The sequence below is a fragment of the Silurus aristotelis genome (genome assembly GCF_946808225.1).
Source record: "Silurus aristotelis genome assembly, chromosome: 4".
Classification (NCBI taxonomy): Eukaryota; Metazoa; Chordata; class Actinopteri; order Siluriformes; family Siluridae; genus Silurus; species Silurus aristotelis.
The window spans coordinates 9,936,920-9,964,534 of NC_139577.1; the positions used below are offsets into that span (position 1 = coordinate 9,936,920).

The 27,615-nt window shown below is 36.2% G+C and overlaps 1 protein-coding gene and 1 long non-coding RNA gene across 26 annotated transcripts in view; one reads left to right on the forward strand and one right to left on the reverse strand.

Annotated features, from left to right (window-relative positions):
- The window catches only part of lrrfip2 (leucine rich repeat (in FLII) interacting protein 2), a 65,607-nt gene extending 42,560 nt beyond the window's left edge, over positions 1-23,047 (reverse strand). For 4 of the 25 annotated variants that reach the window (XM_083539948.1, XM_083539946.1, XM_083539963.1 and 1 more), the window contains exons 1-9: positions 22,627-23,031; positions 19,005-19,159; positions 11,253-11,339; positions 9,293-9,349; positions 8,072-8,125; positions 7,890-7,940; positions 4,820-4,894; positions 3,813-3,854; positions 3,160-3,222 (exon numbers count right to left, since the gene is read on the reverse strand). In XM_083539948.1, the coding sequence (XP_083396074.1) occupies positions 3,160-3,222; positions 3,813-3,854; positions 4,820-4,894; positions 7,890-7,940; positions 8,072-8,125; positions 9,293-9,349; positions 11,253-11,339; positions 19,005-19,094 (519 nt within the window). In that variant the 5' untranslated portion in view covers positions 19,095-19,159; positions 22,627-23,031. Of the gene's footprint in view, positions 1-3,159; positions 3,223-3,812; positions 3,855-4,819; positions 4,895-7,889; positions 7,941-8,071; positions 8,126-9,292; positions 9,350-11,252; positions 11,340-19,004; positions 19,160-22,626 lie in introns of all 25 variants that reach the window. The other 21 variants (XM_083539961.1, XM_083539944.1, XM_083539950.1 and 18 more) reach the window with 18 other exon arrangements.
- On the forward strand, positions 2,179-6,980 carry LOC310725333. The gene is made up of 2 exons (XR_014533330.1): positions 2,179-6,760; positions 6,804-6,980. It is a non-coding gene; the product is annotated as an uncharacterized lncRNA (long non-coding RNA).
- Positions 23,048-27,615: the final 4,568 nt, after the last annotated feature.

Consider the following 27,615-nt stretch of genomic DNA (forward strand, 5'->3'; position numbering starts at 1 on the left):
TCTTCAATGCTCTAACTGAGGGAAGGGGGTTGTTCCCCAAAATCTCACAATACATGGCCCCGGTCATCCTCTCCTTAATACAGTGCAGTCGCCCTGTCCCATGTGCAGAAAAACACCCCAAAAGCATGATGCTACCACCCCCATGCTTCACAGTAGGGATGGTGTTCTTGGGATGGTACTCATCATTCTTCTTCCTCCAAACATGTTTAGTGGAATTATGACCCAAATGTTCTATTTTGGTCTCATCTGACCACATGACTTTCTCCCATGACTCCTCTGGATCATCCAAATGGTCATTGGCAAACATAAGATGTGCCTGGACATGTGCTGGTTTAAGCAGGGGAACCTTCCGTGCCATGCATGATTTCAAACCATGACGTCTTAGTGTATTACCAACAGTAACCTTGGAAATGGTGGTCCCAGCTCTTTTCAGGTCATTGACCAGCTCCTCCAGTGTAGTTCTGGGCTGATTTCTCACCCTCCTTAGGATCATTGAGACCCCACGAGGTGAGATCTTGCATTAAGCCCCAGTCCGAGGAAGATTGACAGTCATGTTTAGCTTCTTCCATTTTCTAATGATTGCTCCAACAGTGGACCTTTTTTCACCAAGCTGCTTGGCAATTTCCCCGTAACTCTTTCCAGCCTTGTGAAGGTGTACAATTTTGTCTCTAGTGTCTTTGGACAGCTCTTTGGTCTTGGCCATGTTAGTAGTTGGATTCTTACTGATTGTATGGGGTGGACAGGTGTTTTTATGCAGCTAATGACCTCAAACAGGTGCATTTAATTTAGGATAATAAATGTAGTGGAGGTGGACATTTTAAAGGCAGACTAACAGGTCTTTGAGGGTCAGAATTCTAGCTGATAGACAGGTGTTCAAATACTTATTTGCAGCTGTATCATACAAATAAATAGTTAAAAAATCATATATTGTGATTTCTGGATTTTTTTTTTTAGATTATGTCTCTCACAGTGGACATGCACCTACGATGACAATTTCAGACCCCTCCATGATTTCTAAGTGGGAGAACTTGCAAAATAGCAGGGTGTTCAAATACTTATTTTCCTCACTGTATATATATATATATATATATATATATATATATATATATATATATATATATATATATATATATATATATATATATATATATATATATAGGGTTGTGCAATATGAACAAAAACAACACTATGATTTGAACACTGGATATCTAGATTCCTTGAATATTCAAAAACATACTCAACTTTACATGCCCCCTAATTCTCAGAGCAAACCAAAATCAGGAATTGAAACATTTGCAATATGTGATACAGGTAATTTCATTCCAGAAATTATAATACAGGTAGTCCCCAAGTTATAATGGAGATGCGTTCTGATGACCCCATCTTATCTTGAAAATATGTTAAGTCGAGACATGGCCTAGCCTAGCTTCTTCTTCTTCTTCTTTTGGCTGCACCAAAAACACAGAATAAAACACACGTTCTAACACAAAGACAACTGAACTCTGTCAACCGCTGGCCAAGATTAAGGCATCTTACAAGGCATGAGCATCCTGGCAGCGTCCCAACATATAATACGGAAAATCTTAAATTCTTTTTTAAGTTTTGTGTTGCTAGTGTCAAACAATCGCAACTCGGGGACTACCTTATCTGTCTCATACCAAATATTACAACAAATCTTTGACAATGCTTACAAAACACAAATCAAATATTCGGTTGAATGCCACCATCACTACAGTAAATGCATGTTAAGACTAAGATACTGATAACCAACTGGTAAATGCATGAAGCTAGCATGAAAAGCAAACTGACTCACGACAATTTTGGCAATTTTGTTTAAATAAATCTTTTGCACATCTGTCTGAAAGACAATCCAAAACATGCACAAAATATCTAATGCCACACAAAATTATTCAATAACCACAGAATGGCAACAACATGGCCATCCCCATTTGCTGACTTAAACCAATACCTGCAAACTGAAAAAGAGAGAACCTGGGAACATTTATCAACAAAAAAATATTTTTATAAGTCCTTTTTTTGTATGCTCCAAATATCAAGCATGAAGTGCTTTATCACGATAAACCTTACACATATTTAGATTACACCATTACATTACTGCCTACAATGTTTGATATCTGGAAACTAGAATGTTGTTTTGATTAATGCTAATAATTCTGGGGGATGGGTGCAGTTCTCTTGTAGAATTCAATGACTATTTTAAGGTAACGTGGGTAAAAAAAAAAAAAAAGAATAGGAAAAATATAGACTATTTAAAATATTAATTGAAAAAGTATACTGAAAGACTACATAATTACATTCATGTAGTACAATAATTAGATTATTTTACACTATAATAGAAAGTGTTGTCATTATTGAAAAACAGATTAACATGTTAAACCTTTCAGATTTTACATCATACAATCATACAGAATAATTAGAGGGGAAGAAAGTGGAAAACTGAATAAAAAAAAAAAAAAAAAAAAGATACAGGAATTTAATCCATTAATTCCTAAGCAGCAAAACATTTAAAAGTGCTTAGTCACTGCAGATGTTATGGCAATAAGTATTGATTTAAATAAATAGCAGACAGCAGACAATTTCACAAAGGCTGTATACACAAAACAAGTCTAAAATACACTATACAGACCAAAGCATGTTGATCCCTGAATTTTACAGTCATATTGGGTTCTTCTCCAACTGTTAGCACCAAGTTGGAGGCACACAATTGTACAGAATGTCTTTGGAAACATGTATCATTAAATTTTCCTTCACTTGAACAAGGACACCTAAATCTTTTCAGCATTACAATGCACATGTGCACAAAGCACAGGATCTTGAGTGATCTGCTATAGGCTTTCTCAACCCTATTAAACACCTTTGTGATGAAGTGAACACTGACTGAACCCCCAGGCCTCCTCACCTCACATACCTTAGTACCTGACTTTACTAACAGCCTTGTGGATAAATAAGCACAAATCTCCACACTACAAAATTGAGTGGAACATATTACCAGAAGAGTGGAGGTTATAATAACAGCAAATGGGGAATAATTATAGAAAGAGTTGTTTAAAAAGCGCATAAAAATTTACAATCCACAAACTTTTACCTATATTGTGCAATTTTACTTTAAAATGTATACTCAGAATCAGAAGCACTGACCAATAGGTCAGGTTTTTTCCTGGAGGAAGCAGACTTCCTGTGAAGGTCATTATACACTGAGCTCTAAAAGAAAAGAGCATATGGTTAACTTGTGTTTGCCATGCAGAAAAAAATAAAAACTATCGTTATTTTGAATGTTAATGATCATTAAAAAATTTCAGGTCAGATAAAACCGATATTTACACTACATATCACATAACACAACAGACAAATGAAGCATTTCCACTTAAATTAAACCTAGCTATAAGTAAACAACACTTGTTGACATAATATACCATAGTGACAAGTGTGAACAATGTACACTAAATTAATTCTAATCTTTAAAATTCAGACACTCATCAATACACTCAGTTAAGTTTAGCAGGTTTTTACAGAGAGTAAATTTTTTTAAATGCTGCAAGGAGCCAAGGAAATTGATTAATATTCAGAAGGAAAGCAGACCACTGTCCTTGAGGTTTACACCTGTAATATAGGACATAAACTGTAAATTAGAAATACAAACAAAAATGTGAATTCTGAATTTTTAAACCACTGCTTTTTTTTTTTTTAGTTTTCAATTAATTGAATTTCAATGAATGAATGAAGATAATGATGGAAACAAGTGATTTAATTTACTTTTATGACTTGACCAACAATTACAGAGTTATACATACAGTGGAATGAGAGCTCTTCAAAGGGGAACTACTTCCATCTGACTGCAAAGAGATCAGGATATTGTAAACCACATGAAAGTTTAAATTCAAATAACCACCAATGTCAGTGTAATAAAGGTGAATTATATGTTGCATGTTATTTATAATTATAGGTGATTGAACAGTTATAGGATTAGTCAAACCAGATCACAAAAAAAAAAGAATGTGATAGTGTAAACAATATGGTAAACAAGAACAATATAATTTTGTCCTTTAACGGTAACATGTTTAACCAGAGGCATGTTTATGATAATGTCATCTGCCATTTTGTGTAAATCAGATATAAAATCTATAACAAATTCATCATCATATGCTTTTTAATATTTACAAAATTGGCATGTCTCACTATTCGTTATGTCTACATTATGTGTTTATGCTAAAAAGTATTTAGTAGTCACTTTTACCTGGTTACAGAATTAACTTTCATTGGATCACATTAAATCAACTCTAATGCTGGCACTATTGCTAAAATCCACCAGGTTAAGCTGCCAAAGAAAATGATTGATAAAATAGTTCAAGCTGTTTTTTTGTTGTTTTTTTGCATCCTAAAAAGTTATTTTTGCAATAATTATTGAAAGCCTTAGTTGTAGGCTTAGAACTTTTAAACATTTATTAAGGAGGACAAACCTAACTATCAATGCCCAAGTGAGGAAAGCTATCTACTTGCAAAAAGAGTTTCAATACAGTCGACGTGACATTATTTCCTCAAAGCATTGGTTCTTAAAACTTGACTGACAAAAATTTAAGTATGCTAAAGTTCTTCATTTGTGAATCTTTGCATTTAGTACATGTGTACTTTGTACACCGTTGTTTTTGGTTTTGCTAAAAGAGATTTAAGGGTTTGCTCTTAGTCTAAGCAAGTTAGAAATAAAAGCTGTAAAACCCTCAATCTCCTGGATAAAAAAAACTTGGAAAAAAAAATTAATAAAACACTCCTAGCAGGAAAAAAGAAATGCACAGAGACGCACCACCAAGTTTTTTTTCCTCGAGCAGGTCGTGAGGCTGGAGTAATGTGAGTTGCCTACCAGCGATGAGGCAGAAGACTTTAAAATAAGGAAGAAATTCAATGTGTAAACATATACATTTTTCATTTGAGCAATTCAATACAGGGTACAATTCTCTAGTTAAAATCATGTGAGGTTTGAAATTCTATCATAAGTCTATCATAAGTTCTATCATATAATGTGATTTTTAAACAGCACTATCCAAAACTAACATGAAATAATTTAGTCATCAAATCATCATCATTTGTAATCAAAATTAAAAAAAATTCAGACTTTCAAAGTGAACCAAGATCTCAGTTACGGATCTGCAATTTTATTTAAATTAAAACCACAATTCCAAAAATGTTAAATGTAAATAAAAACAAAATGCAATAAATTGCAAATCTCATAAAGCCATATTGTATTAATGACAGAACATATAAAACATATCAAATGTTTAAACTGAAATTTACCATTTCATAGCTGTAACAAGTCTCCAAAAAGTTGAGACATAAAGGGACTGTTGTTGAATGAAGATGTGATGCTACACAGTGGTAAACTCATGTTTTAAAGTCCCTTTATGTCTGGGAAATGAGGAGATCAGTTGCTGAAGTTTTGGGAGAAGAATGTTATCCTATTCAAGCCAGATACAAGATACACCTGCTCAACAGTCCTTGGTGTTCTTTGTCGTATGTTTCATTTTATGGTGCACCAAATGTTTCGTTCAGCACCCAGAGTCTTCTACTATAAAGCCAAGCTTTTGTAATGGATGCAGTATGTGATTTAGCATTGTCTTGAAATATGCAAGGCCTTCCCTGAAGAAGACATTATCTGGATAGAAGCATTTGTTGCTCTAATACCAGTATATACATTTCAGAATATGTATATATTAATTCATCTCATACCATCAGAGATGCAGGTTTATGAACTAAACGCACATGAAGAGCCAGATGGTCCTTCTTCTCTAAGGACCAGAAGATGCAGCATCCATGGTTTCCAAAAATTATTTCAAAGTTAAAATCATCAGACCACAGAATATTTCCTTATCTATAGATAGTACTTTATCTCAATCAATTTTAAATGAGCTTTGGCCCAGAAAAGATGGCAGCATTTCTGGATCATCTTCACTTGACAGATGACAGATGTTTAACCTACATTTGAGGTTGAAACAAAAAACTGTGCTCACAGACAATAATTTCTGGAGGTGTTTCTGAGCCCATGCACTGATTTTCTCTTCAGAATCATGACTGTTTTTAATGCAGTGTCACCAAGGTCTGAAGATCATGAGCATTGTTTAAGCCCTTGTGCTTTGCATACAGTGATTTCATATTATATAACGTAGATAAGATATTCAAAGTGTATGCAATTTGATGTTGAGGAGGGTAATTTTAAAACTACAAATCCACAATCAATCTTTCCTTCTGAGAGACTCTTTACTCTCTAAGATTCTCTTCTTTTACCCAATCATGTTACTAACCTGTTTCCAATTACCGTAATTATTTGCAAAATGTTTCTCAATTGATTTCTTTTTAATAATGACTTTGACACTTTTTGAGACGTTGCAGCATTTAAAAATCTTTCCTTAAAATGGTCAATTTTCTTAGTTTGAACATTCAAAATTTTTTCTATGTTTGATTGTATATAAAATAGGGGTTTATGAGATTTGCAAATCATTGCATTCTGCTTTTATACACATTTAACTCTTTTACATTTTTTGGGAATTTTGGTTACAATTGGGTATTTAAAAATAAATATAATAAAAAAAAAATACTCTGTAATACTGAAATACTCACATTTATATTAAGATAAAAAACATTGCAAAGTTTAAAAGGGATCATTTAAACCAGCCTAATTGTTAGGTTAATAAACAACCAAACCTGTACCTACACCCACCTACCCACTATTGTTTATGTAGTTAGAAGCAGTGTGCCGGTAGACAAATTCGTGCTGAACCGTTCAGGGCTTTCAGTTTGGTGCACATGTGAACCAAATGCAATCCTTTTTTACGTGTGGGAACGAATTAAGTGGGGGACCGAAAGTTTGTGTAGTCTGTGCCTTGCACTTTAAGCACATTTATTATTATTAAACTTGAGAACATACACAACAATGGCAGAGGTATGAAAAAAAAAAAAAAGAAAAAATGAAACTAAAGTTAGCACGTTGTCACTCTGGCTACTCAATCCATACCAGAAATACGATTTATAGTGCGCCAAAACACGATTGTAGTTTTATGCATATGCACAAAATCGTGCCACTTCCTTGTCGTTGCTAATGCCAACAGTATGGATTCTTCAGCATATTATGTACAGATTATTTTTTTTATTTTTTTGACAATTTTATTTTATAGATTTAACCAAGTGGGTATTTTATTTGAAATTGTTTATAAAAAAAAAACGACAAGCAATTTGATGTTTTGCATTTCTTCCCCCTACCTCTACCAAAATTGTACCGAAAAATGACTTAAACCAATGTTAAAAAAAATGCCTGTCTTAAAACATGCTTTTCCCCGATAAAGTAAAAGATGACAAAGCAATACATGAATCTGGACTAATGTGTACAGGTGTTTTGAACTTGTTGATATTAACAGACATGTCAAGGAAGCGCTTGGTATCTCCTGTGGATCTGTTTACTTAAAATGAAAAAAAATATATATCAGTGTATGTATGGTTTACCTAAAAATAGACAGACATTAATCATCAGTTATCTATAATTATGATGGAACTACACAATTATTTGTGACACTTTGTGCTTTCAGGAAAATAAATAAATAAACGATTCAGAGTCTGACTGCACACAGGATACCATTACATCTTAAATCACACAATTTTTTTGCTTCCTGACATTCAGTTTACTGTAATCATTTAAAATTGTCACTCGTGATCAGGGATTTATAAAAAAAAAAATAATAAATAAAAATAAAATAAAAAACATGTATATTGCACAAGCCTAGTAGTAATTGAATTATAAGCTGTAAGTTCTCAAAGTTGAAGGATACCCAAAATGCTTCATAAACAGTCACAGAGACAAACATTACATTAAACCAGCTGTTACAAACCCTGTAACTTCCACTGCTGTGGACAGACATGGTGTCATCATCTAGGCCCTTCTGAGGAAAAAATAAAGGAATTGGGATTGGGGTGGGGGGTTAGAGAAGCATGCTGAAAAACAAAAAAGAAAAAAGAACAGAGTGGAAAATGGAAACGAAAGAAGAAAAGACAGGAAACAGGAGATACAAACTCTGCGACTTTGACTTCTGGATTTATTGCCATGCCGGGCTTTTTCTGTGTCAGCCTAAAGTTGGGGAAGATCAGCAATCAAACATATAGGTGGATAAAATTAAGAAAAAATCTAAGAACGATAAATATGCAATAAACAAAACCTATTAAAGATTCCCTAAGTTTACCAAAACTATACATGCTGTTACACTATAAACCGGAGCAAGCAGCAAATAAACCATTTGTGTACCTCTATTCCTAAGCAGGTATCACTGACACATGCACCCAAATGAATGAACTGCTTTCTGCTTCACTCATTCTTATGGCGGACATGATTCATGCAGTCATTTTGTTCACTCATATCAGTGTAATATCAGTATAATTAGCTAATTTGGACATTGAAATGATCATGTAAATCTGGAAAGAGCAGTTTACAAAAGAACAATACATTGCTTTCTTACAAAGCTGTCAAAAGCTTTACAAGTCTGTTGGAAAGTACATGCAAAATCAAAGACCATGCGTAAACTGCCATCTCACCTCAACCAATCCCTTTATTCTACCATCATATAGCATCTATAAAATGCATTTATCATAAAAAAAAAATACTGGAAAAGATACTGAAATCATGAAATACTGAAAATACTGCATAAGTAAAAGAGCTCTTTACCTGAAAATAATTTATGTGAATGTTAGTGTGTACACATGTAGATTGTATTGTGTTTAGCCACTAAAGACCATCAGAGATATTTTAGATATGGCGAAGGAAAATTAAATTTACATTTGCCATTTTGCTTGCTTGATGTAAATCATATAATTTCATTTTCATTTTCCTTTTGCACCAAACTTTGCAAATATAGTAAAGGAAAATGTAAATTGAAATACAGAAATAAATTTCCATTTTGAATATTGCATTGCCATTTTACTGCATTTTAAATTGAACTTTGCTACCTATATGCTTTCTTTTGAAATATGAAAACTTAAATGTCATTAATTACTTTATATGTGCAGCAGAATATTTCCCGAAAAACATTTTAAATGTGTGATCATTTAGTATACTGTATAAAGTTTTTACCAACACAATATAATCAGTAAAATACTGATTATACACAATGTACTTTGTAAACTACATGCATGTAACATGCTGGCAATGTGCACTCAGACTCTTCACACTATTAGTGGAATTGGTCCTACAGACTTTTAATTTTAGTAAACAAACCCAAGCACTTCAAAACTAATGTCATACCATCCACTGCTGGATATGCCCCCACTTTTTACTAGAGGATGAGTGGTGGTAAGTGTACTGTAATAAAAAACAAAGAAGAAAAAAGTCTTTATGCAGCTCATTAAACCAAATGTGGCTTGTGTTTTTGTAAAGAGGAAAAAAACAGTGAAATTTTAATACATGATCTGATCACACAACTTGTATCACATGAGACTGTTAACCGTGTAAACGGCATCCTAGAATAAGAGATGGTGCAGTGCATGACAACTTCGATAGAGTGCTCCTACCTGTTTTGTTCTTATTTATGATCGTTGTTATTTGTCTCACTGAGCCTTTCAAAGACATGATAAACAAAGTTCTGGATATCAGGAATCTCACTCAGTGATTTGATCCCCAACCTTGTTAATCCAATAGAATTTTTGTACATTTATTCAGAATGGCTGCTGCATTCTACAGCAACTATAATAGAATAAGAATAATAAACTACAACTCATCATTTAATTAGATTTACCATGTAGATTGCAGACAGGAGGCGGACCTTGTGGTGTAGACACAATAACTTAACACCACTAAGACAGTGGAGATGACAGTTGACTAAAAAAGAATCAACTCTGCTGCCATCACTCACTATTGAAGGTTGTACTGTGTCTAGCACTGATTCCTTCAAGCTCCTTGACAAGACCATCTTCAAAGCCTTAAAGAGGGAGAACCTCAACACCAACGTAAATAAGAAGGAGAATGTAGTTTCTCCACCACAACCTGTCCAAGGGTCTGGTTAAGACTGGGCCATGCCTAAATCTATTCTGTGTGCGTCAGTCACTTTCTGGTTTTTATCTGCCCCACAAGCACCAACATTAAAGGCCAGTTAGGATACAGAGCACATCAATGAGACCAACCTGCCCTGCCCGATCTTCTGTGCTTGGTCATTTAGCTGGTGTTGTTTAGTTGTGTATGTGTAATCATGATTGTATTAGTCCATGACTTGTTATACCGTACCAATGTGCAACATGCTTTTATAACTACCTGGACAATCGCTGCACTATCATGTCACCTTTTGTCATGGGCCAACGTGTACGGTCTTCTAGTCATCTATAGCTGTGCTGTATGTAATTATGTCTGTATTTGTCTATGTCTTGTTGTCTATTGCTGTCACGTTAAATGTGCGCTTTTGGTTTGCTCTAAACTGGAAACAAGTTTCTTGTATGCTCAGGCATACTTGACCAGTAAAGCTGATTCCGATTCTGCATCAAACAGTCACAGTCAGATTAAGAAAAAATAAAATCACATAATGAAAGAATGTTTAGAGACATGGCCCTCACAACCCAAGTAAACATAGATGATAAACTTAAATATCATGTAAGAAAACTACAGCACTGGTTACCACTATAGATTAAAGGAAGTCTATCCAAAAAAGGCACTATATTCTGAACCTGAATTAACTTCAAACTATACCACTTTCTTTGTTCTGTAAAAAACAAAATATGAAATTTAAAGTATATTTCTATATAATGAAAGTCGTACTTAATAGTGACTAAAATTATGTTCCTTTGTGGTTTAATAAAAAATCATTCTTCAAGATACCTGTGTGCGTGTGTGTGTGTGCTTGTGTGTGCGTGTGTGTCTGTGTTCCACAAAAGAAAAGAGTTACACTAAAGCTTGAATCATGAGTATGAAAAGAAAAGAAAAAATAATAATAATAATAATAAAATTAATTTACCTTTTTGAATGAACTATCATTTTAAATGGTATTTTCTAGAGTTTTATAAAAAAAAGTGCAGTCATTTAAAGATCCCTTTACTGAACTTTTAAGGATAATATGACAGTGTATAAATTATCTATTTAATTCAAGAATACATAAACAGTTTTAACATTTAAATCAAACATCCAAAACATTTTAGACACCAGTTACAGTGGTGAAATTAGTTTGTTTTAATGGGAAAGGTATAATTGGTCACAGAATGTCAGAAAAGAAATGAGTTACCTCTTTTTGTTGCCGCTCCAGTTCTCTCATTCTAATGTCTCTTGCTTCTGCCCTGGCAGCACGCTTTGCTGCAAGTCTGGCCTCTGCCTGCAGAACAGAAGAAACCAAATTACACTATAATTAAACTCTCTGACCCAAATGTCATTCATATAACAGACTAAAAGCACTGCTTTTTCTAAAAAATCTATGAGAAATAAATAATAAATAAAAGTACAATGTCTGCTTTCAAATTCCCCTTTGATCATACAGTCTAAATATTTTATATATGTAGATTTATTAAGCCTGCACTGTCTCATACTGTACCAATTTTCAGTGACATTAATTTTAATAACATTACACATTTATATGTATAAAAGTCTGAACTCTTCAATATTTGCCTTGCAAATACTCAAAAATGCACCTATTTAGGCTTGTGCACTAAACATGCCAAAATGTTAAATATAATGTAAACTCTTTCAAGCCAAAATGATAAATCAGAAGATGATTATGTTGGTCTTCAACTTAACTTAATTCTGTTAATGGTTCTAAAACAATTGCAGTTAAATATATAGTTTTATATTATATAGTATTCTGCTGCACACCTACTGTCCTTTTTTAAACATAATTAATGATTTTGTGTGTTTCTTCTGTTGCTCCATTGAAATAGAAAAAGCCCCAGTGCTGATGCAGCTAGCAATATGGCAATATGCTTTTAAACAGTGTGAATACCTACTGATCAACCAATCTAGACATAAGAGCATTTTTAGAAACAAAACACACCTTTATTGTGACATTTTAAGAACAAAGAAAGCAAAGCATAGCAAGAGTTTGTTGAGTTTTAAGTGCATTTTAAATTGCTCCATCTTTGCAGTGCAGAAAACAAAATATAAAAAAAAACCTCAACACCTCAAAACACGCATTAGGCATATTATGCTTTCACATGAATCAACGCATGCATTTTTTATTTTGCTAGTGTTTAATATGATCTGTATGAGTGTCACTAAAGCATTAGTCTGTAAGTCAAGTACGCTTTTATTGTCCAGAAATATACAGTTAAGTTCACAGTGAATGAAAACATTTCTCCCAGGACCAAGGTGCCCCCTCAGACAACATAAATTAACAAAAGAAACATGGAACTACACAAAACTCAAAACTAACAACAAAGTGCACAAGTGCAACAGTGACACTGTAGCACCGTCCAGGACAGTACAGAAGGTTTGTGCAAATTGATAATTCATATAAAATAAATACTTTACTTTATGTAAACATGAAGTTCTAGCAGCAAATAAATGCAAATACACAAAAGAAAACAACAGCAATTTGAATATATATATATATATATATATATATATATAGGCTAGTAACAGACAGGCAGACATTTCTGGACATGTATATCCAAATATGACTAGAAAAAAAACTAATAAAAAATAGTCAAATTGGTCTAATAGAAAAACCCCCAAGTAGAGACCTACACTCCAGCGGGACCCGATGCAAACGTGTGCGGCAAGATAGGTGAATGTGGTAACTTGTACTTGTACTTGTTGTGGGAGAATAAAATCATTTGTGGGACTCCTGCAAAATGGTATTAAATAATAATTAGGGATGCACCGAATATTCGGCCACCGAAAATTTTCGGCCGAAAATGGCCCAAAAGTGCAAAGTGCAGCTGAAAGTCTTTGATAACCGAAACAACAAGGCTGAAACAGTTTGTTGTGATGACGCAAACAATGTATGCCGAAATTTCAAGAGGGGGTGCGTCTGCAAAGTCTTTCTCCACGTCGGGTTTAATTTATCACCTGAAATCCAAACATCCCGATCGCTATGCTGAATATTAGAGAAACGGGGCACAGAAAAGCAAAACCCCTCCGAGCACGCGCACTCCGTCTGTGGCGGACGTTTTCGAAAAGGCAAGGAAGTTTCCCAGTGATATTGTTGTATTGTTGTATCTTTAAGCAGTTGCACTTGTTCTGAATGCACTTTGTTTTTATGAAAGAACATATTCAATTTTACAACCTTTTAGGAGGCCTTTCAGAGGGCCTGTACATTATTATTTAATGTACACATGAGCGCATTTAGGTTAAACATTTAAGGTTGAATTTTAATTTATTTTATCCTGTGCATTGTTGCAATGTGCTATAAATAAATATTTTCATAATTTGTAATTGATTTATTCTTTGAAACTTTAATATTAATTCATGCAATTGAAATGCATTGATTTTAGTAAGTTTAGTACACAGTCATAGACATAAATGCAATGGTAATAATAATTGCCATAATTTCTTTCGGTGTTTCGGTTTTTGGCCTTGCTTTCCTTTTTTTCGGTATTAATTTATTAATTCACACTCTGTTTTGAAATGTTACTCTTACTGTTACGGCTTCTCACGAGTTCCTCTTAGTCCGGTTCCAAATGAAAAGTCACGAATTTTCGAGATTGCGAGTATCGAGGTTCCTATGTGTGTGTGTATATAATATATATATACAGTGCCTCGCGAAAGTATTCGGCCCCCTTGAACTTTGCGACCTTTTGCCACATTTCAGGCTTCAAACATAAAGATATAAAACTGTAACTTTTTGTGAAGAATCAACAACAAGTGGGACACAATCATGAAGTGGAACGAAATTTATTGGATATCTCAAACCTTTTTAACAAATAAAAAACTGAAGAATTGGGCGTACAAAATTATTCAGCCCTTTTACTTTCAGTGCAGCAAACTCTCTCCAGAAGTTCAGTGAGGATCTCTGAATGATCCAATGTTGACCTAAATGACTAATGATGATAAATAGAATCCACCTGTGTGTATTCAAGTCTCCGTATAAATGTACCTGCACTGTGATAGTCTCAGAGGTCCGTTTAAAGCGCAGAGAGCATCATAAAGAACAAGGAACACACCAGGCAGGTCCGAGATACTGTTGTGGAGAAGTTTAAAGCCGGATTTGAATACAAAAAGATTTCCCAAGCTTTAAACATCCCAAGGAGCACTGTGCAAGCGATAATATTGAAATGGAAGGAGTATCAGACCACTGCAAATCTACCAAGGTGCTCTGGTCAGATGAAACCAAAATCGAACTTTTTGGCAACAATGCAAAACGTTATGTTTGGCGTAAAAGCAACACAGCTCATCACCCTGAACACACCATCCCCACTGTCAAACATGGTGGTGGCAGCATCATGGTTTGGGCCTGCTTTTCTTCAGCAGGGACAGGGAAGATGGTTAAAATTGATAGGAAGGTGGATGGAGCCAAATACAGGACCATTCTGGAAGAAAACCTGATGGAGTCTGCAAAAGACCTGAGACTAGGACGGAGATTTGTCTTCCAACAAGACAATGATCCAAAACATAAAGCAAAATCTACAATGGAATGGTTCACAAATAAACATATCCAGGTGTTAGAATGGCCAAGTCAAAGTCCAGACCTGAATCCAATCGAGAATCTGTGGAAAGAACTGAAAACTGCTGTTCACAAATGCTCTCCATCCAACCTCACTGAGCTCGAGCTGTTTTGCAAGGAGGAATGGGCAAAGATTTCAGTTTCTCGATGTGCAAAACTGATAGACACATACCCCAAGCGACTTACAGCTGTAATCGCAGCAAAAGGTGGCGCTACAAAGTATTAACTTAAGGGGGCTGAATAATTTTGCACGCCCAATTTTTCAGTTTTTTATTTGTTAAAAAAGTTTGAAATATCCAATAAATTTCGTTCCACTTCCTGATTGTGTCCCACTTGTTGTTGATTCTTCACAAAAAATTACAGTTTTATATCTTTATGTTTGAAGCCTGAAATGTGGCAAAAGGTCGCAAAGTTAAAGGGGGCCGAATACTTTCGCAAGGCACTGTATATATATATATATATATATATATACACACATACAGTGAGGAAAATAAGTATTTGAACACCCTGCTATTTTGCAAGTTCTCCCACTTAGAAATCATGGAGAGGTCTGAAATTGTCATTGTAGGTGCATGTCCACTGTGAGAGACATAATCTAAAAAAAAATCCAGAAATCACAATATATGATTTTTAAACTATTTATTTGTATGATACAGCTGCAAATAAGTATTTGAACACCTGTCAATCAGCTAGAATTCTGACCCTCAAAGACCTGTTAGTCTGCCTTTAAAATGTCCACCTCCACTACATTTATTATCCTAAATTAGATGCACCTGTTTGAGGTCGTTAGCTGCATAAAGACACCTGTCCACCCCATACAATCAGTAAGAATCCAACTACTAACATGGCCAAGACCAAAGAGCTGTCCAAAGACACTAGAGACAAAATTGTACACCTCCACAAGGCTGGAAAGGGCTATGGGGAAATTGCCAAGCAGCTTGGTGAAAAAAGGTCCACTGTTGGAGCAATCATTAGAAAATGGAAGAAGCTAAACATGACTGTCAATCGCCCTCGGACTGGGGCTCCATGCAAGATCTCACCTCGTGGGGTCTCAATGATCCTAAGGAAGGTGGAAAATCAGCCCAGAACTACACGGGAGGAGCTGGTCAATGACCTGAAAAGAGCTGGGACCACCGTTTCCAAGGTTACAGTTGGTAATGCACTAAGACGTCATGGTTTGAAATCATGCATGGCACAGAAGGTTCCCCTGCTTAAACCAGCACATGTCCAGGCACGTCTTAAGTTTGCCAATGACCATTTGGATGATCCAGAGGAGTCATGGGAGAAAGTCATGTGGTCAGATGAGACCAAAATAGAACTTTTGGGTCATAATTCCACTAAACATGTTTGGAGGAAGAAGAATAATGAGTACCATCCCAAGAACACCATCCCTACTGTGAAGCATGGGGGTGGTAGCATCATGCTTTGGGGGTGTTTTTCTGCACATGGGACAGGGCAACTGCACTGTATTAAGGAGAGGATGACCGGGGCCATGTATTGCGAGATTTTGGGGAACAACCTCCTTCCCTCAGTTAGAGCATTGAAGATGGGTCGAGGCTGGGTCTTCCAACATGACAATGACCCGAAGCACACAGCCAGGATAACCAAGGAGTGGCTCTGTAAGAAGCATATCAAGGTTCTGGCATGGCCTAGCCAGTCTCCAGACCTAAACCCAATAGAGAATCTTTGGAGGGAGCTTAAATCCATGTTTCTCAGCGACAGGCCAGAAACCTGACTGATCTAGAGAAGATCTGTGTGGAGGAGTGGGCCATAATCCCTCCTGCAGTGTGTGCAAACCTGGTGAAAAACTACAGGAAATGTTTGACCTCTGTAATTGCAAACAAAGGCTACTGTACCAAATATTAACATTAACTTTCTCAGGTGTTCAAAAAACTTATTTGCAGCTGTATCATACAAATAAATAGTTAAAAAAATCATATATTGTGATTTTTTTTTAGATTATGTCTCTCACAGTGGACATGCACCTACGATGACAATTTCAGACCCCTCCATGATTTCTAAGTGGGAGAACTTGCAAAATAGCAGGGTGTTCAAATACTTATTTTCCTCACACATATATATATATATACATACACACACATACATACATAGATACATACACAAAACACACACACACACACACACATACATACATGTATATATTTTACTTATATATATATATATATATATATATATATATATATATATATATATATATATATATACATATACATACATACATACACACCACTTATAGCACGTGCTTGTCTGAAGCAAAATGTCTGCGGTGTGGACGTATTCCAGTATATGTGAGAAAGACCCACGGATAGCGATTTGCAAAACATGTAATGCCGAAATTTCAAGAGGGGGTGCGTCTGCACGTCGGGTTAAATTTATCACCTGAAATCCAAACATCCCGATCGCTATGCTGAATATGAGAGGAACACGGCACAGAAAAGCAAAACCCCTCCGAGCACGCGCACTCCGTCTGTGGCGGACGTTTTTGAAAAGGCAAGGAAGTTTCCCAGTGATAGTGTCATGGCAAAGGTCATTACACAAAAGATCATGTAATTCATTGCCTTAAATGATCAGTCATTCTCTGTCGTAGAAGATGTGGGGTTTCGTAGGCTGATCGAGCACATTGAGCCCCGTTATGCCATGCCGAGCAGACGACATTTTTTCAGAGGTGTGATTACCTGAGCTGTTTAATGTTGTTGCAACTCACGTCCATAAGCATATAACTGCAGATATTTCAGCAATCAGTTTCACGACAGACATTGTTTGAATTTAAATTTATTTTATCCTGTGCATTGTTGCTATAAATGTGCTATAAATAAATATTTTAATAATTTGTAAATTATTTATTCTTTGAAACTTTAAAATTAATTCATGCAATTGAAATGCATTGATTTTAGTAAGTTTAGTACACAGTCATAGCCATAAATGCAATGGTAATAATAATTGGCATAATTTCTTTCGGTGTTTCGTTCAAGAATTTTCATTTCGGTGCATCCCTAATATATATATATACACACACACACACACACACACACACACACACACACACGTATTTATATTACAATCAAGTAAACTGTTAAGTATATACTGCACAAAAGCTACAATGGCAACTAAAATGAAATAAAACGATTTACATGCACAAGGTGGGAAGCAAACTCTCGCCTGGTACTACAGCACAACGAGGCAAAATGTCTCAAGCGCAAGACAGAGGAGAATCACTCAGTGCTAAAGATACGACTTCATTATTAAAAAAAGGAACATACAGCACAACAAAACCTTGGCCTGTTTTTTTTTTTTTATTATTTAGTTGATGTTCTCTGTTCCGAAGAGTTCCTTGTTTATGTCCATGTTCATCATTTTCACACAAAAAAATCTAACTCAAATAAAATGAAACGGTTGCTTATTTTCGTTTTCGGGAGCGGGAGGAAAATAACATTTTTTGCAGGAGCGGGACAGAACACTGAAAAATTCATCCCATGCAGGTCTCTACCCCAAACCCACAAATTTTTATTTATCAAATTTTTTTATTTAATTTATTTATTTTCCAAAAAGGGCTTTACAGAATGCCTTTAACCTCTTTATCAATAAACACAACTGGTGCCGATGCAGTTTAAGAACCCTTTCAGTGAGGTTAGTACAGCATGAAACAAGTCAAACTCGAACACAAAAGTCATTAGTGTCAAACTTTATGCCTGCACCATCAAACCAAGTCTACTCTTTCTTGTTACTAATTTATATGCCAGAAATACCTTTTAAGTACAATGCAATAAGCTATTAAAAAACTATTACAGACATTTGATCTAGCTGAGACCTTGACCCTGAAACAAATGCCTTCCTCAGCCAGAGACAGAGCCATGCTTAACCACCTACTGCTGACCGGTGGTACTAGTTAGGAGTTGGTGATAAGAACTCGAGCTTTCAGAGAACAGTGATTTCCTATCCAGAAATTATCTGTCCAATCTCTACTATTTAGCAACAATACTGATAAACCACTCTTCAACACTCCAACAAAGTCATCATAAAACATGGGTGTTTGACAGCTCTTTACTTAAAAGCATTCCTCCACCACAGTGTGGTGGATTACTTGGGTTCATGACCAAGCACCACTGTTCTTGGGGGGTATGTTCAATGATATGTTGTACAAGTTTTAAGTGATATTTCCTTTTATATATGGAATATGAAATTTGTTGTTCAATCCAAGCCAATCCAGCCATATTAAGGTGGTAGTTAGTGTAAGTAGAAAACTATATAATTATAGATACACCATTAACTTTAGCTTGCTAAAGCTCAAAGCATACCAGAAACATGAAATTATTATGGACCAGAACAGCAGGAAAGTCACACTGTTTCAGTTTAACAACTTACCTCTCGTGCTATGCTACTTAAGGCCTCATCCTCAGCAGAGAATCGATCCTTGATAGGTGCACGTTTTCTTCCTGAACCTGGTGTTCCCATGTCAGTTCCCGAGTTGCTATTCCCACACAGACTGGCGAATGCAATCTATGTTGATTGGTAGTGTTCTGAAAGGGATCATGAAAATAAAAACTGCTATCAACTATTTTACATTAATAAGAGCAGTATACAAACTTAAATTGTGACCTCTGTATAAGGTTCTGGCACTGTGATTGAAAAGTAGTTAACTAGAAAATCTTGATTAGAGTGAGATATTTTGTTATCCTACGGTGTTCTTGTTGTATTTGTCAGTCTATTATCATCTAGGATAAACATGCAACACAGACCATATAAATATTCATGGTATGGCAAGGTCAAGAACATTCGGAATGGACATTCGGTGCAACCCAGATAAGGATGGGTTCCCTCTTGAGTCTGGTTCCTCTCAAGGTTTCTTCCTTATGCCATCTCGGGGAGTTTTTCCTTGCCACAGTTGCTCATCATGGACAAACTTACTTACAAAGAACATATTTACTTTTTAAAGTAAAAAGCGCTATACAAATAAAAATGAATTTAATTGAATTGAAGAACAGTTTTTGTTTCATAAAACATTTTTAGGGAAACCCATCTTGTCTCAAATATCCTCTATTTTATATTTTTGGCATCCATTTATATATTGGATATTTTTGCACAGCGTGCAGTCTTCCATGTAAAAACAAACAGCAATTGTTGTTAATTTGCATCGGTTGACCTCTTATGTGTTAACAGTCTCTCTACTTGAGAGATTTCATATTATATGCTGATTGTCAGACTTATTTTAAGTGTGTTTGTGTGTATATACACACACACACACACACGCACACACGCACACACGCACACACGCACACACAAATACATATGAAACAGTATTGCAGAACTGTCTGAATAAAAACACTGAAATATCATTTCTACATAAGTATTCAGATGCTTGAACATCTGCATGCATTTGAACAGCAGCACACAGAGTTGTATGGGTAAGCGTGTACTATCTACATTGTATGTTGGATTTATTTTATTTTTAACAAAACAAAAACCTACAATTCTGATACTTGTGGCCCTTAACTCTCCCCTGCTCATTTGTAAGTGGCTCTGGACAGGGTGTTTGCCAAAATGCCGTAAATTATACAGAGAGTGATGCGATATACCAATTGTACCTTTCTTTATGATTAGATAGATAGATAGATAGATAGATAGATAGATAGATAGATAGATAGATAGATAGATAGATAGATAGATAGACAGACAGACAGACAGACAGACAGACAGACAGACAGACAGACAGGTTTCTGTCTATCTATTCCTGTCCCTGTAGGACAAGTTTACATTGTGTAAGACTTAATCCTATACAAGCATCCATGCATGATGCTCAGAAATAGACACTTCCTGAGATAGATATACCCTAAAGTGTAAAGCACAAAAAGTCTTTGACCATAGCTTCATGCTGTGTTTCATATTTAAACTGTATATGCAAATTGTGTAGGCATATTTCCAGTACACTGTATTTATTATTTAATATTGTAAAAACAATTTTTGCTAATACTCATATTGCACATATGGGTTTTTACACCCATTTCAAATGTGCTCATTGCATTGTATATTTTATCACATAGCACTCTTAAAAAGTAATATCCCAGTCTGGAATTCACAGATTTTTGGTTGAACAGTATAGACAACAAATGGACATTTCACTAATACTATAGTGTAGTCAGTCACCCACAGAGAGCACTGGTGAAGGGTGAGAAACTGTTCACTAAAAAGCCATTGATTTAGAGCTAGTGTTCGTTTCAGTGTTAGCATAGCTGACAGAACAGACTGTGAAACAAATGGTTTTCTACTTACTTTAATACAATTTGTTCATTTAATGTAAGCTGAGCGAGTTAAAGTTCCATTCATGTCCATTTTCACTACAAACAACAAATGTATGAAAATTGGTGCAACTTTCACATTCTTAAGAAATGACCTCCAGAAAAAGCTGAATGCTATTCTGGATAGATACATACGATGTGATGTTGCATAAGGTTGTCAAAACCATGGCATGAAAAATGCACGCCATAATTAAAGCAAACTGTGAATATTGCAATGAGTGTGCCTCTATTTTTGGCTCTGTTTAGTCCATATAACTACACGTGGAGCACTGCGTTCTCCACAAACCATTATTACTCCCGCACCACTTGCTAAACTCTGGAGCGCTATGAACAGGGAACACAAAATTACCTGCAGAATAAAAAATGAAGAAATGGAGAGAAAACAGCGAGGGTAAGGAGAAGATTCATATGAAAGCTAAATAAAAGGTTTGTCGAATTCTGAGGTGTTTTCTCACATTTTTTTTTTTTAACAAATCGTCATCCCCTCTGTAGTGCTAGAACATGGTTACTGGTGGATACACAAAAAATGTTGGATGTTTAAGAGAAATAAAGTCTGAATTTGGAGAAAGAAAAGTCAGAATTACAAGGAATAAAGTCAGAATTGCGAAAAAAAAAAAAGTCGGAATTAGGCAAACTTTTTTAATATGGTGGAAAAAGGCTTCTATAGGATTCAGGCCAAAGAGAGACAGTAAGTTTCCAAAGTTTTGGGATCATTTCAAACTAAAACAGTAAGAAAACACTGTACCGTGCATATACCTTTTGAGTAATCTGAAATGTATTTTTATTTGTTTTTTATGTATTTGTATTTACATTTTGATGTAATACGGCAATTAAATGCATTAAATAGGTTTAGTTTTCACAGATATTCTTGTAAGTAATTTCAGCACTGAAAGTGTAAATTTTTCTAAAAAGGAAACAAATTACTTTTCATTTAAAAAGACCTGTCTTATTTTCTTTTGTATATTTAGTTCTTTAATATAGAAAAAGTACTTCATATCCAACTTTCCATGTTTACAAGTCAGACAGTCAAAAAGCATTTCACTATATGTCATACTCATGTATGAACGTGTATGTGACAAATAAAATGTTAAATTTTAACATTTTAATTTGAGGTCTAACTTATTTAACTACGACATCAATATATACCATGTAATAAGTCCAAGCTCATCAATCATGCAGTCAATCCAGAAGGCAAAACATTCAGGATCCTCTCAAGAAAAAAACACTAATATAATAATATAAATATATATTAAAAAAAATACTGTCCTAATAGAAGTGTCTCAACAAAAAAAACTGGACATTTTGATATTACATTCAATAGATCGCATCTGTTCTAATATAGTTAACTATTTAATTTTTTTAACACTCCTCGAACTAAATTCCATACAAACTACTAGAGAATTTTCTAATAAAATTAAAAGAAACTCTCCAAATTCCCCGGTTCTGATACCTTAACACTTAGTTCTTAGTCATATTCAACCTGTGGTGTCTGCAGCTATTATTAGCGAGTTAGCTACCCAGTTTAGTTATACAGCTATAAATAGTGATAGCTAGTCTCGGGAAGAGCATACACTAGTGGAGGAGAAGCCCAGCTAACTCCCGAGCTTCCCGTCCAGCCATAGTATTCCAAAACTTCACAGTAAATGAAATAGAATCACTTTACTCACGAATAACGAGTAAAGTTATTTTACCTTTTTTCAGGCACTTAGGTTGAATTACACGTTTATGCCCATCCAGTGTTGGTCTGTCCAGCGAAATGTCGCCACAATCCCACAAAAAAAAAAAAAAAAAGCAAACTTAGCGGGCAGGCTAACGTTAGCTCCAACTGGCCTAAATGCTCCAGAGCTGTGAGTGTGTCTATGTGTGTGTGATGAAGTAAGAGAGAGGGTTTGAGACAGCAGAAATTGAAACTGCCGGTCACGTCACACTCCTGAAGTAAAGTGTCTGTGAATTCTCTCTCCCTGTCCTTTGTGTCCTGTTGGGAAGGACAGTGTGGTTTCAGAACATGTCTACCAGTAAACTCCTCTTCCTTCCCTTTCCTGATTCACGCCTGATGCCAGGGACAGATACACTGTACCGGAAGTAAGCTGTAGCTGTTTGTGTGCGCGCATGCGCGCACTGGTGAGCCTGCACAGTTTGACAGGTTTGGTGATAAAGGAGACAGAGCGCTGTGGCTAATTATAGATAGGACACGGCTACATTTTAATAATCATATGGGCCTGTTACTCATTTTGACGCCTCTGGTAGCTTGTTCCACTATTATAACTAAAAGCCGAACGTGAGTGAACAATTCATAAATTAGTACCTACTGTATTCGTGTATCCCCTAGTGACAGTGGCACGAAAAACTTCTTAGGATGAAAGCAGACTCAAAAGAGACACTGCATCCTCTGCGTGACACCAAATGTCTATATAGTTCCATCATTGTTGAGGTAATCAAAGTGATGGCATGAAGCAATACAGCTAACACTGGCAAAATATTGTATGAATGACAGAATGGCCTCAACACTGCTTAACATTCACAGCTCACTAAGACCCTGCCCACCCTCATACCCGCTGTATCTGCCTTGCTCACTATTTGCAACTCATGGATAGTCATACAGGCATAGTTAGTAGACAGTGGATAGATATAGATAACAACTCAAATACTCACTGTTTGTGAGAATAAAGCATCTTAACATGCACAAAACCAAGAAACCTCAGGTGGATAGTTTACAACAGCAGAATACCACATTAGGGTTCCCTACTTTTAGCAAAAAACAGGAATTTGTGGGGCTGTAAAACTGTACAATTTGGAAATTTGTTATATCAATAGAAATAAAACATCTGAGAGAATTTTGGAAGGAATCTGTGAAAAGCCTGAGAAAACATTAGAAAACATACACCCACCAGGCATAACTTTATTACCACAGATTAGGCATAACATCATGACCACCTGCCCAATATTGTGTTGGTCTCTATTCTGCTGCCAAAACAGTCTTGATCCGTCGAGCATTAACAGCATTAACTTCTTCAGCAATTTGAGCTACTGTAGCTCATCTATTGGATTGGACCTCACGGGCCAGCCTTTGCTCCCCACGTACATCAATGAGCATTGGCCTCCCCTGACCCCGCCGCTGGTTCACCACTGTTGCTTTCTTGGACTACTTTTAATAGATACTGACTACAGCAGACTGGGAACAGCCCACAAGAGATGCAGTTTTAAAGATGCTCTGACCCAGTCATCTAAATGTCACAATTTGTCCCTTGTCAAACTTGCTCAAATCCTTACGCTTGCCCATTTTTCCTGCTTCGAACACATCAACATTGAGGATAAAATGTTCACTTGCTGCCTAATATATTCCACCCACTAACAGATGCCATGATTAAGATATAATCAGTGTTATTCACTTCACACCTCATATTGTAATCATGTCATAATGTTATGCCTGATTGGTGTTGGTTTTCAGGCATCTAAGGCCATCTTTCAGGCAAACAGTCCTATGAATGGATCGTCAGAGAGCTCATAAACCGTATCTGTATCAAACTGCACAAGCTCAAATATATTCATGTGGATTTAATAGCTGTTTTTTTTTTTTTGACAGAAAATAGGTTGTGAATATACTTACAAGAGATTTTTGAGAGGGACTTTAAAAAAAAAAGCTGGACATTGTGGGAAAAGGTAAGCCAAAATAATTCTAAACAGTTCTTAAACTTTTTCTTGAACTATGTTTCTGTAGAATTTGCATAAAAAGCCAATTTGCCTTGATTTTAAATCCACAGGAAAACCGTAATGCACGAAAAGAAATTGCACAAAAATCTGGGGTTATTTTATAAGGTTAATATTGATGCTTCTGAAATATAAAAAAAAAACTAGTTATAGTAAGCAATTATAATACATCACAAGAAATTAAAACATACAATAATACATAAATACAGTAGTACTGAGAAAGTGAATAGGCTTATTTCACCATATCAAAAAAGAATTAGTTCAGATCATACTACTGTGGAGAAAAGATTATGTTTAGGAGGAGACATACATACAATATACTCTGGAGTGAAACTTATAATTGAAATGTCTGTGTGTGGGGTTGGTGGTAGCCTGGTGGGTAAGGAATTGGAATTTGGATGCAAGGGTTGTGGGTTCATGTCCCGGCCATACCAGGCTGCCAGTCTTGGGCCCTTGAGCAAAGCTCTTAATACACATGGGTGCTCAGTTGTAAGAATGGGAATAATGTACTCCACCATGGATGGTCCCAAGCCCTTTTGCAAAAGAAGGAGGGTGGGTGGGTGGGTGTCAGGCCCACGCTGCCGGGTCATAGCACAGGAGGCCCATAAAAAAAGTGTATAGGAGGATGAAAGTATAATGGGATTATGATTTTTTTATTTTGATATATAGTGCAGAGTGGGTATAGTGTGTGTATAGACAAGTAATATTCATATATAATGAATGTAATTAAGTTATCATTAGTGTAGGTAGTGTGGGTATTATTGTGTTTTTACCTTATACATCAGTCTCTACCTTGCCTCTTTGCACTTGACTGTATAATTACTGTGATGTCTGCATAGTCTGCTCACTACATCACACCTGGACTTTTTTATAGATCATATACTATTTATACATATAGATAGATGCCTATGTATAAATATACATATAGATGGAGCATATGTTTTTGTATCCTTGTCTTGAAGGAAGGAGATTAAACACTTTGTGACTGGGATGTGAAGAGTCCTTGATAATGTTGTGAGCTCTGCGCAGACATCTGCTGTGGTAAAGGTGTTCAATGGCAGGTAGTTGGGTTTTGATGTTCTTTGCGTTTACATAAAGTGGAGCCTCCAGCCATACAGTGAAGGAGTTAGTCAGGATACTCTCAATAATGCAGCGGTAGAATCTCATTAAAATCCCTGGGGACAGATGAGCTTTCTTGAGACTTCTTAAGAAGTACAGGCGTTGTTGTGCCTTTCTAACCAGAGCTGAAGTGTTCTGGTGGTAGGACAGATCCTCAGAGAGGTGAACTCCCAGGACCTTAAAGCTGAAGACTCGCTGTACATCTGTTCCCTTGATGTTGACTGGGAAATGTCTCCTGCTGTTAGACTTCCAAAAGTCCACGATGAGCTCTTTAATCTTCGAGGCGTTGAGGGTCAGGTTGTTGGTGGCACACCATGCTGTCATCCCTGTAGGCCAATCGTCATTGTTGCTGATCTGGCCGACCACGGTGGTGTCATCTGCATACTTGAAGAAGATGTTGGAGTTATACAGAGGAGCACAGTTGTCGGTGAACAGGAAGTAGAGTAGTGGGCTCAGAACACAGCCCTGTTGGCCAGTGTTCAGAATGAGGGTTGAGGATACCTGGTTGCCCAACCTAACAGATTGAGGTCTGTTGGTGAGAAAGTCCAGAATCCATCTGCAAGTGGAGGTGCAGATATCCAGGTCACTTAGCTTAGTGATCAGTACTGTGGGGAGGGCTGTATTGAACGCAGAGTCTGAATGAACAGCATTCTGATGTTGGTGTTGCTCTCATCCAGTTGGGTGAGGGCTGAATGAAGAACCGTGGAAACTGCATCCTCTGTCGACCTGTTCGGGCGATAGGCAAACTGGCGTGGGTCCTGTGTAGGTGGTAATCCCACAGTGAGGTGATTCAGGACAAGTTTCTCAAAGCACTTCATAGCGATAGTGGTGAGTGCAACTGGGCGAAAGTCATATGTACAAATGTATACAATCATGTGAAAAAGAAAGTGCACCTTTTTAGAATTTTTTTTTATGGCTTTGCATATTAGAACATAATACAAAAGAATCATACATATCATGTGTTACTGCTTACCTTCATTGCTTCAATGAGAATTAAAAGGCTAAGTTGCCAGGTGCTGCTGATCAAATGCCCTTAGTTAATTGATCATCAGCAAGTGTTAGCACTTCTATATGTTTTAGTTTTACATTTTATTCAAAGATTTAATGGTGTGCTGGTCTGGAGCATTCAGGAATGTGTTACCACAGTGTCAACAAGGAAAGACATTAGCAATGGCTTTCCTTGTTGACACTGTGGTAACACATTGTCAACAAGGAAAGACATTAGCAATGATCTTGTGGAGGCAATTTTTCCTGACCATAAATCTGGGAAGGGTTATAGGCCATTTCCAAACATGTTAAAGCTCATAATTCTGAACTGAGTAAGATTATTGTGGAAAACCAGTGGTAAACCGTAAATGTAATTCGTTATTTTACTTAATTAGTCCATAATTGTGCTTTTTTTTGTGTATCTGTACTTTATTGAAGTATTTCCATTTGGGAGATTTTTACTTTAACTTTAACTACAATTTAAAGTCAAATATTTAACTTTTTACTTAACTACATTTTGGAAAATCAGTCAACCCAGCCATTAGGGGGGCACAAGCCAGTGCACTCTTAGTGCCGGTCCCAAGCCCGGGTAAATGGGGAGGGTTGCGTTAGGAAGGGCATCCAGCGTAAAACATGTGCCAAATCAAATATGCGGATCACAAATGAGAATTTCATACCGGATCGGTCGAGGCCCGGGTTAACAACGACCGCCACAGGTATCGTTAGCCGACAGGGTACCGGTGGAAATTGGGCTACTGTTGGCCGAAGGAGGAGAAGGAGAGGAGGAAGACGTCTACAGAGACGGCAGGAAAAGGAGCAGTGTAGGAGAGTAGAGGTTTGGGTTGGTACTTTAAATGTTGGTACTA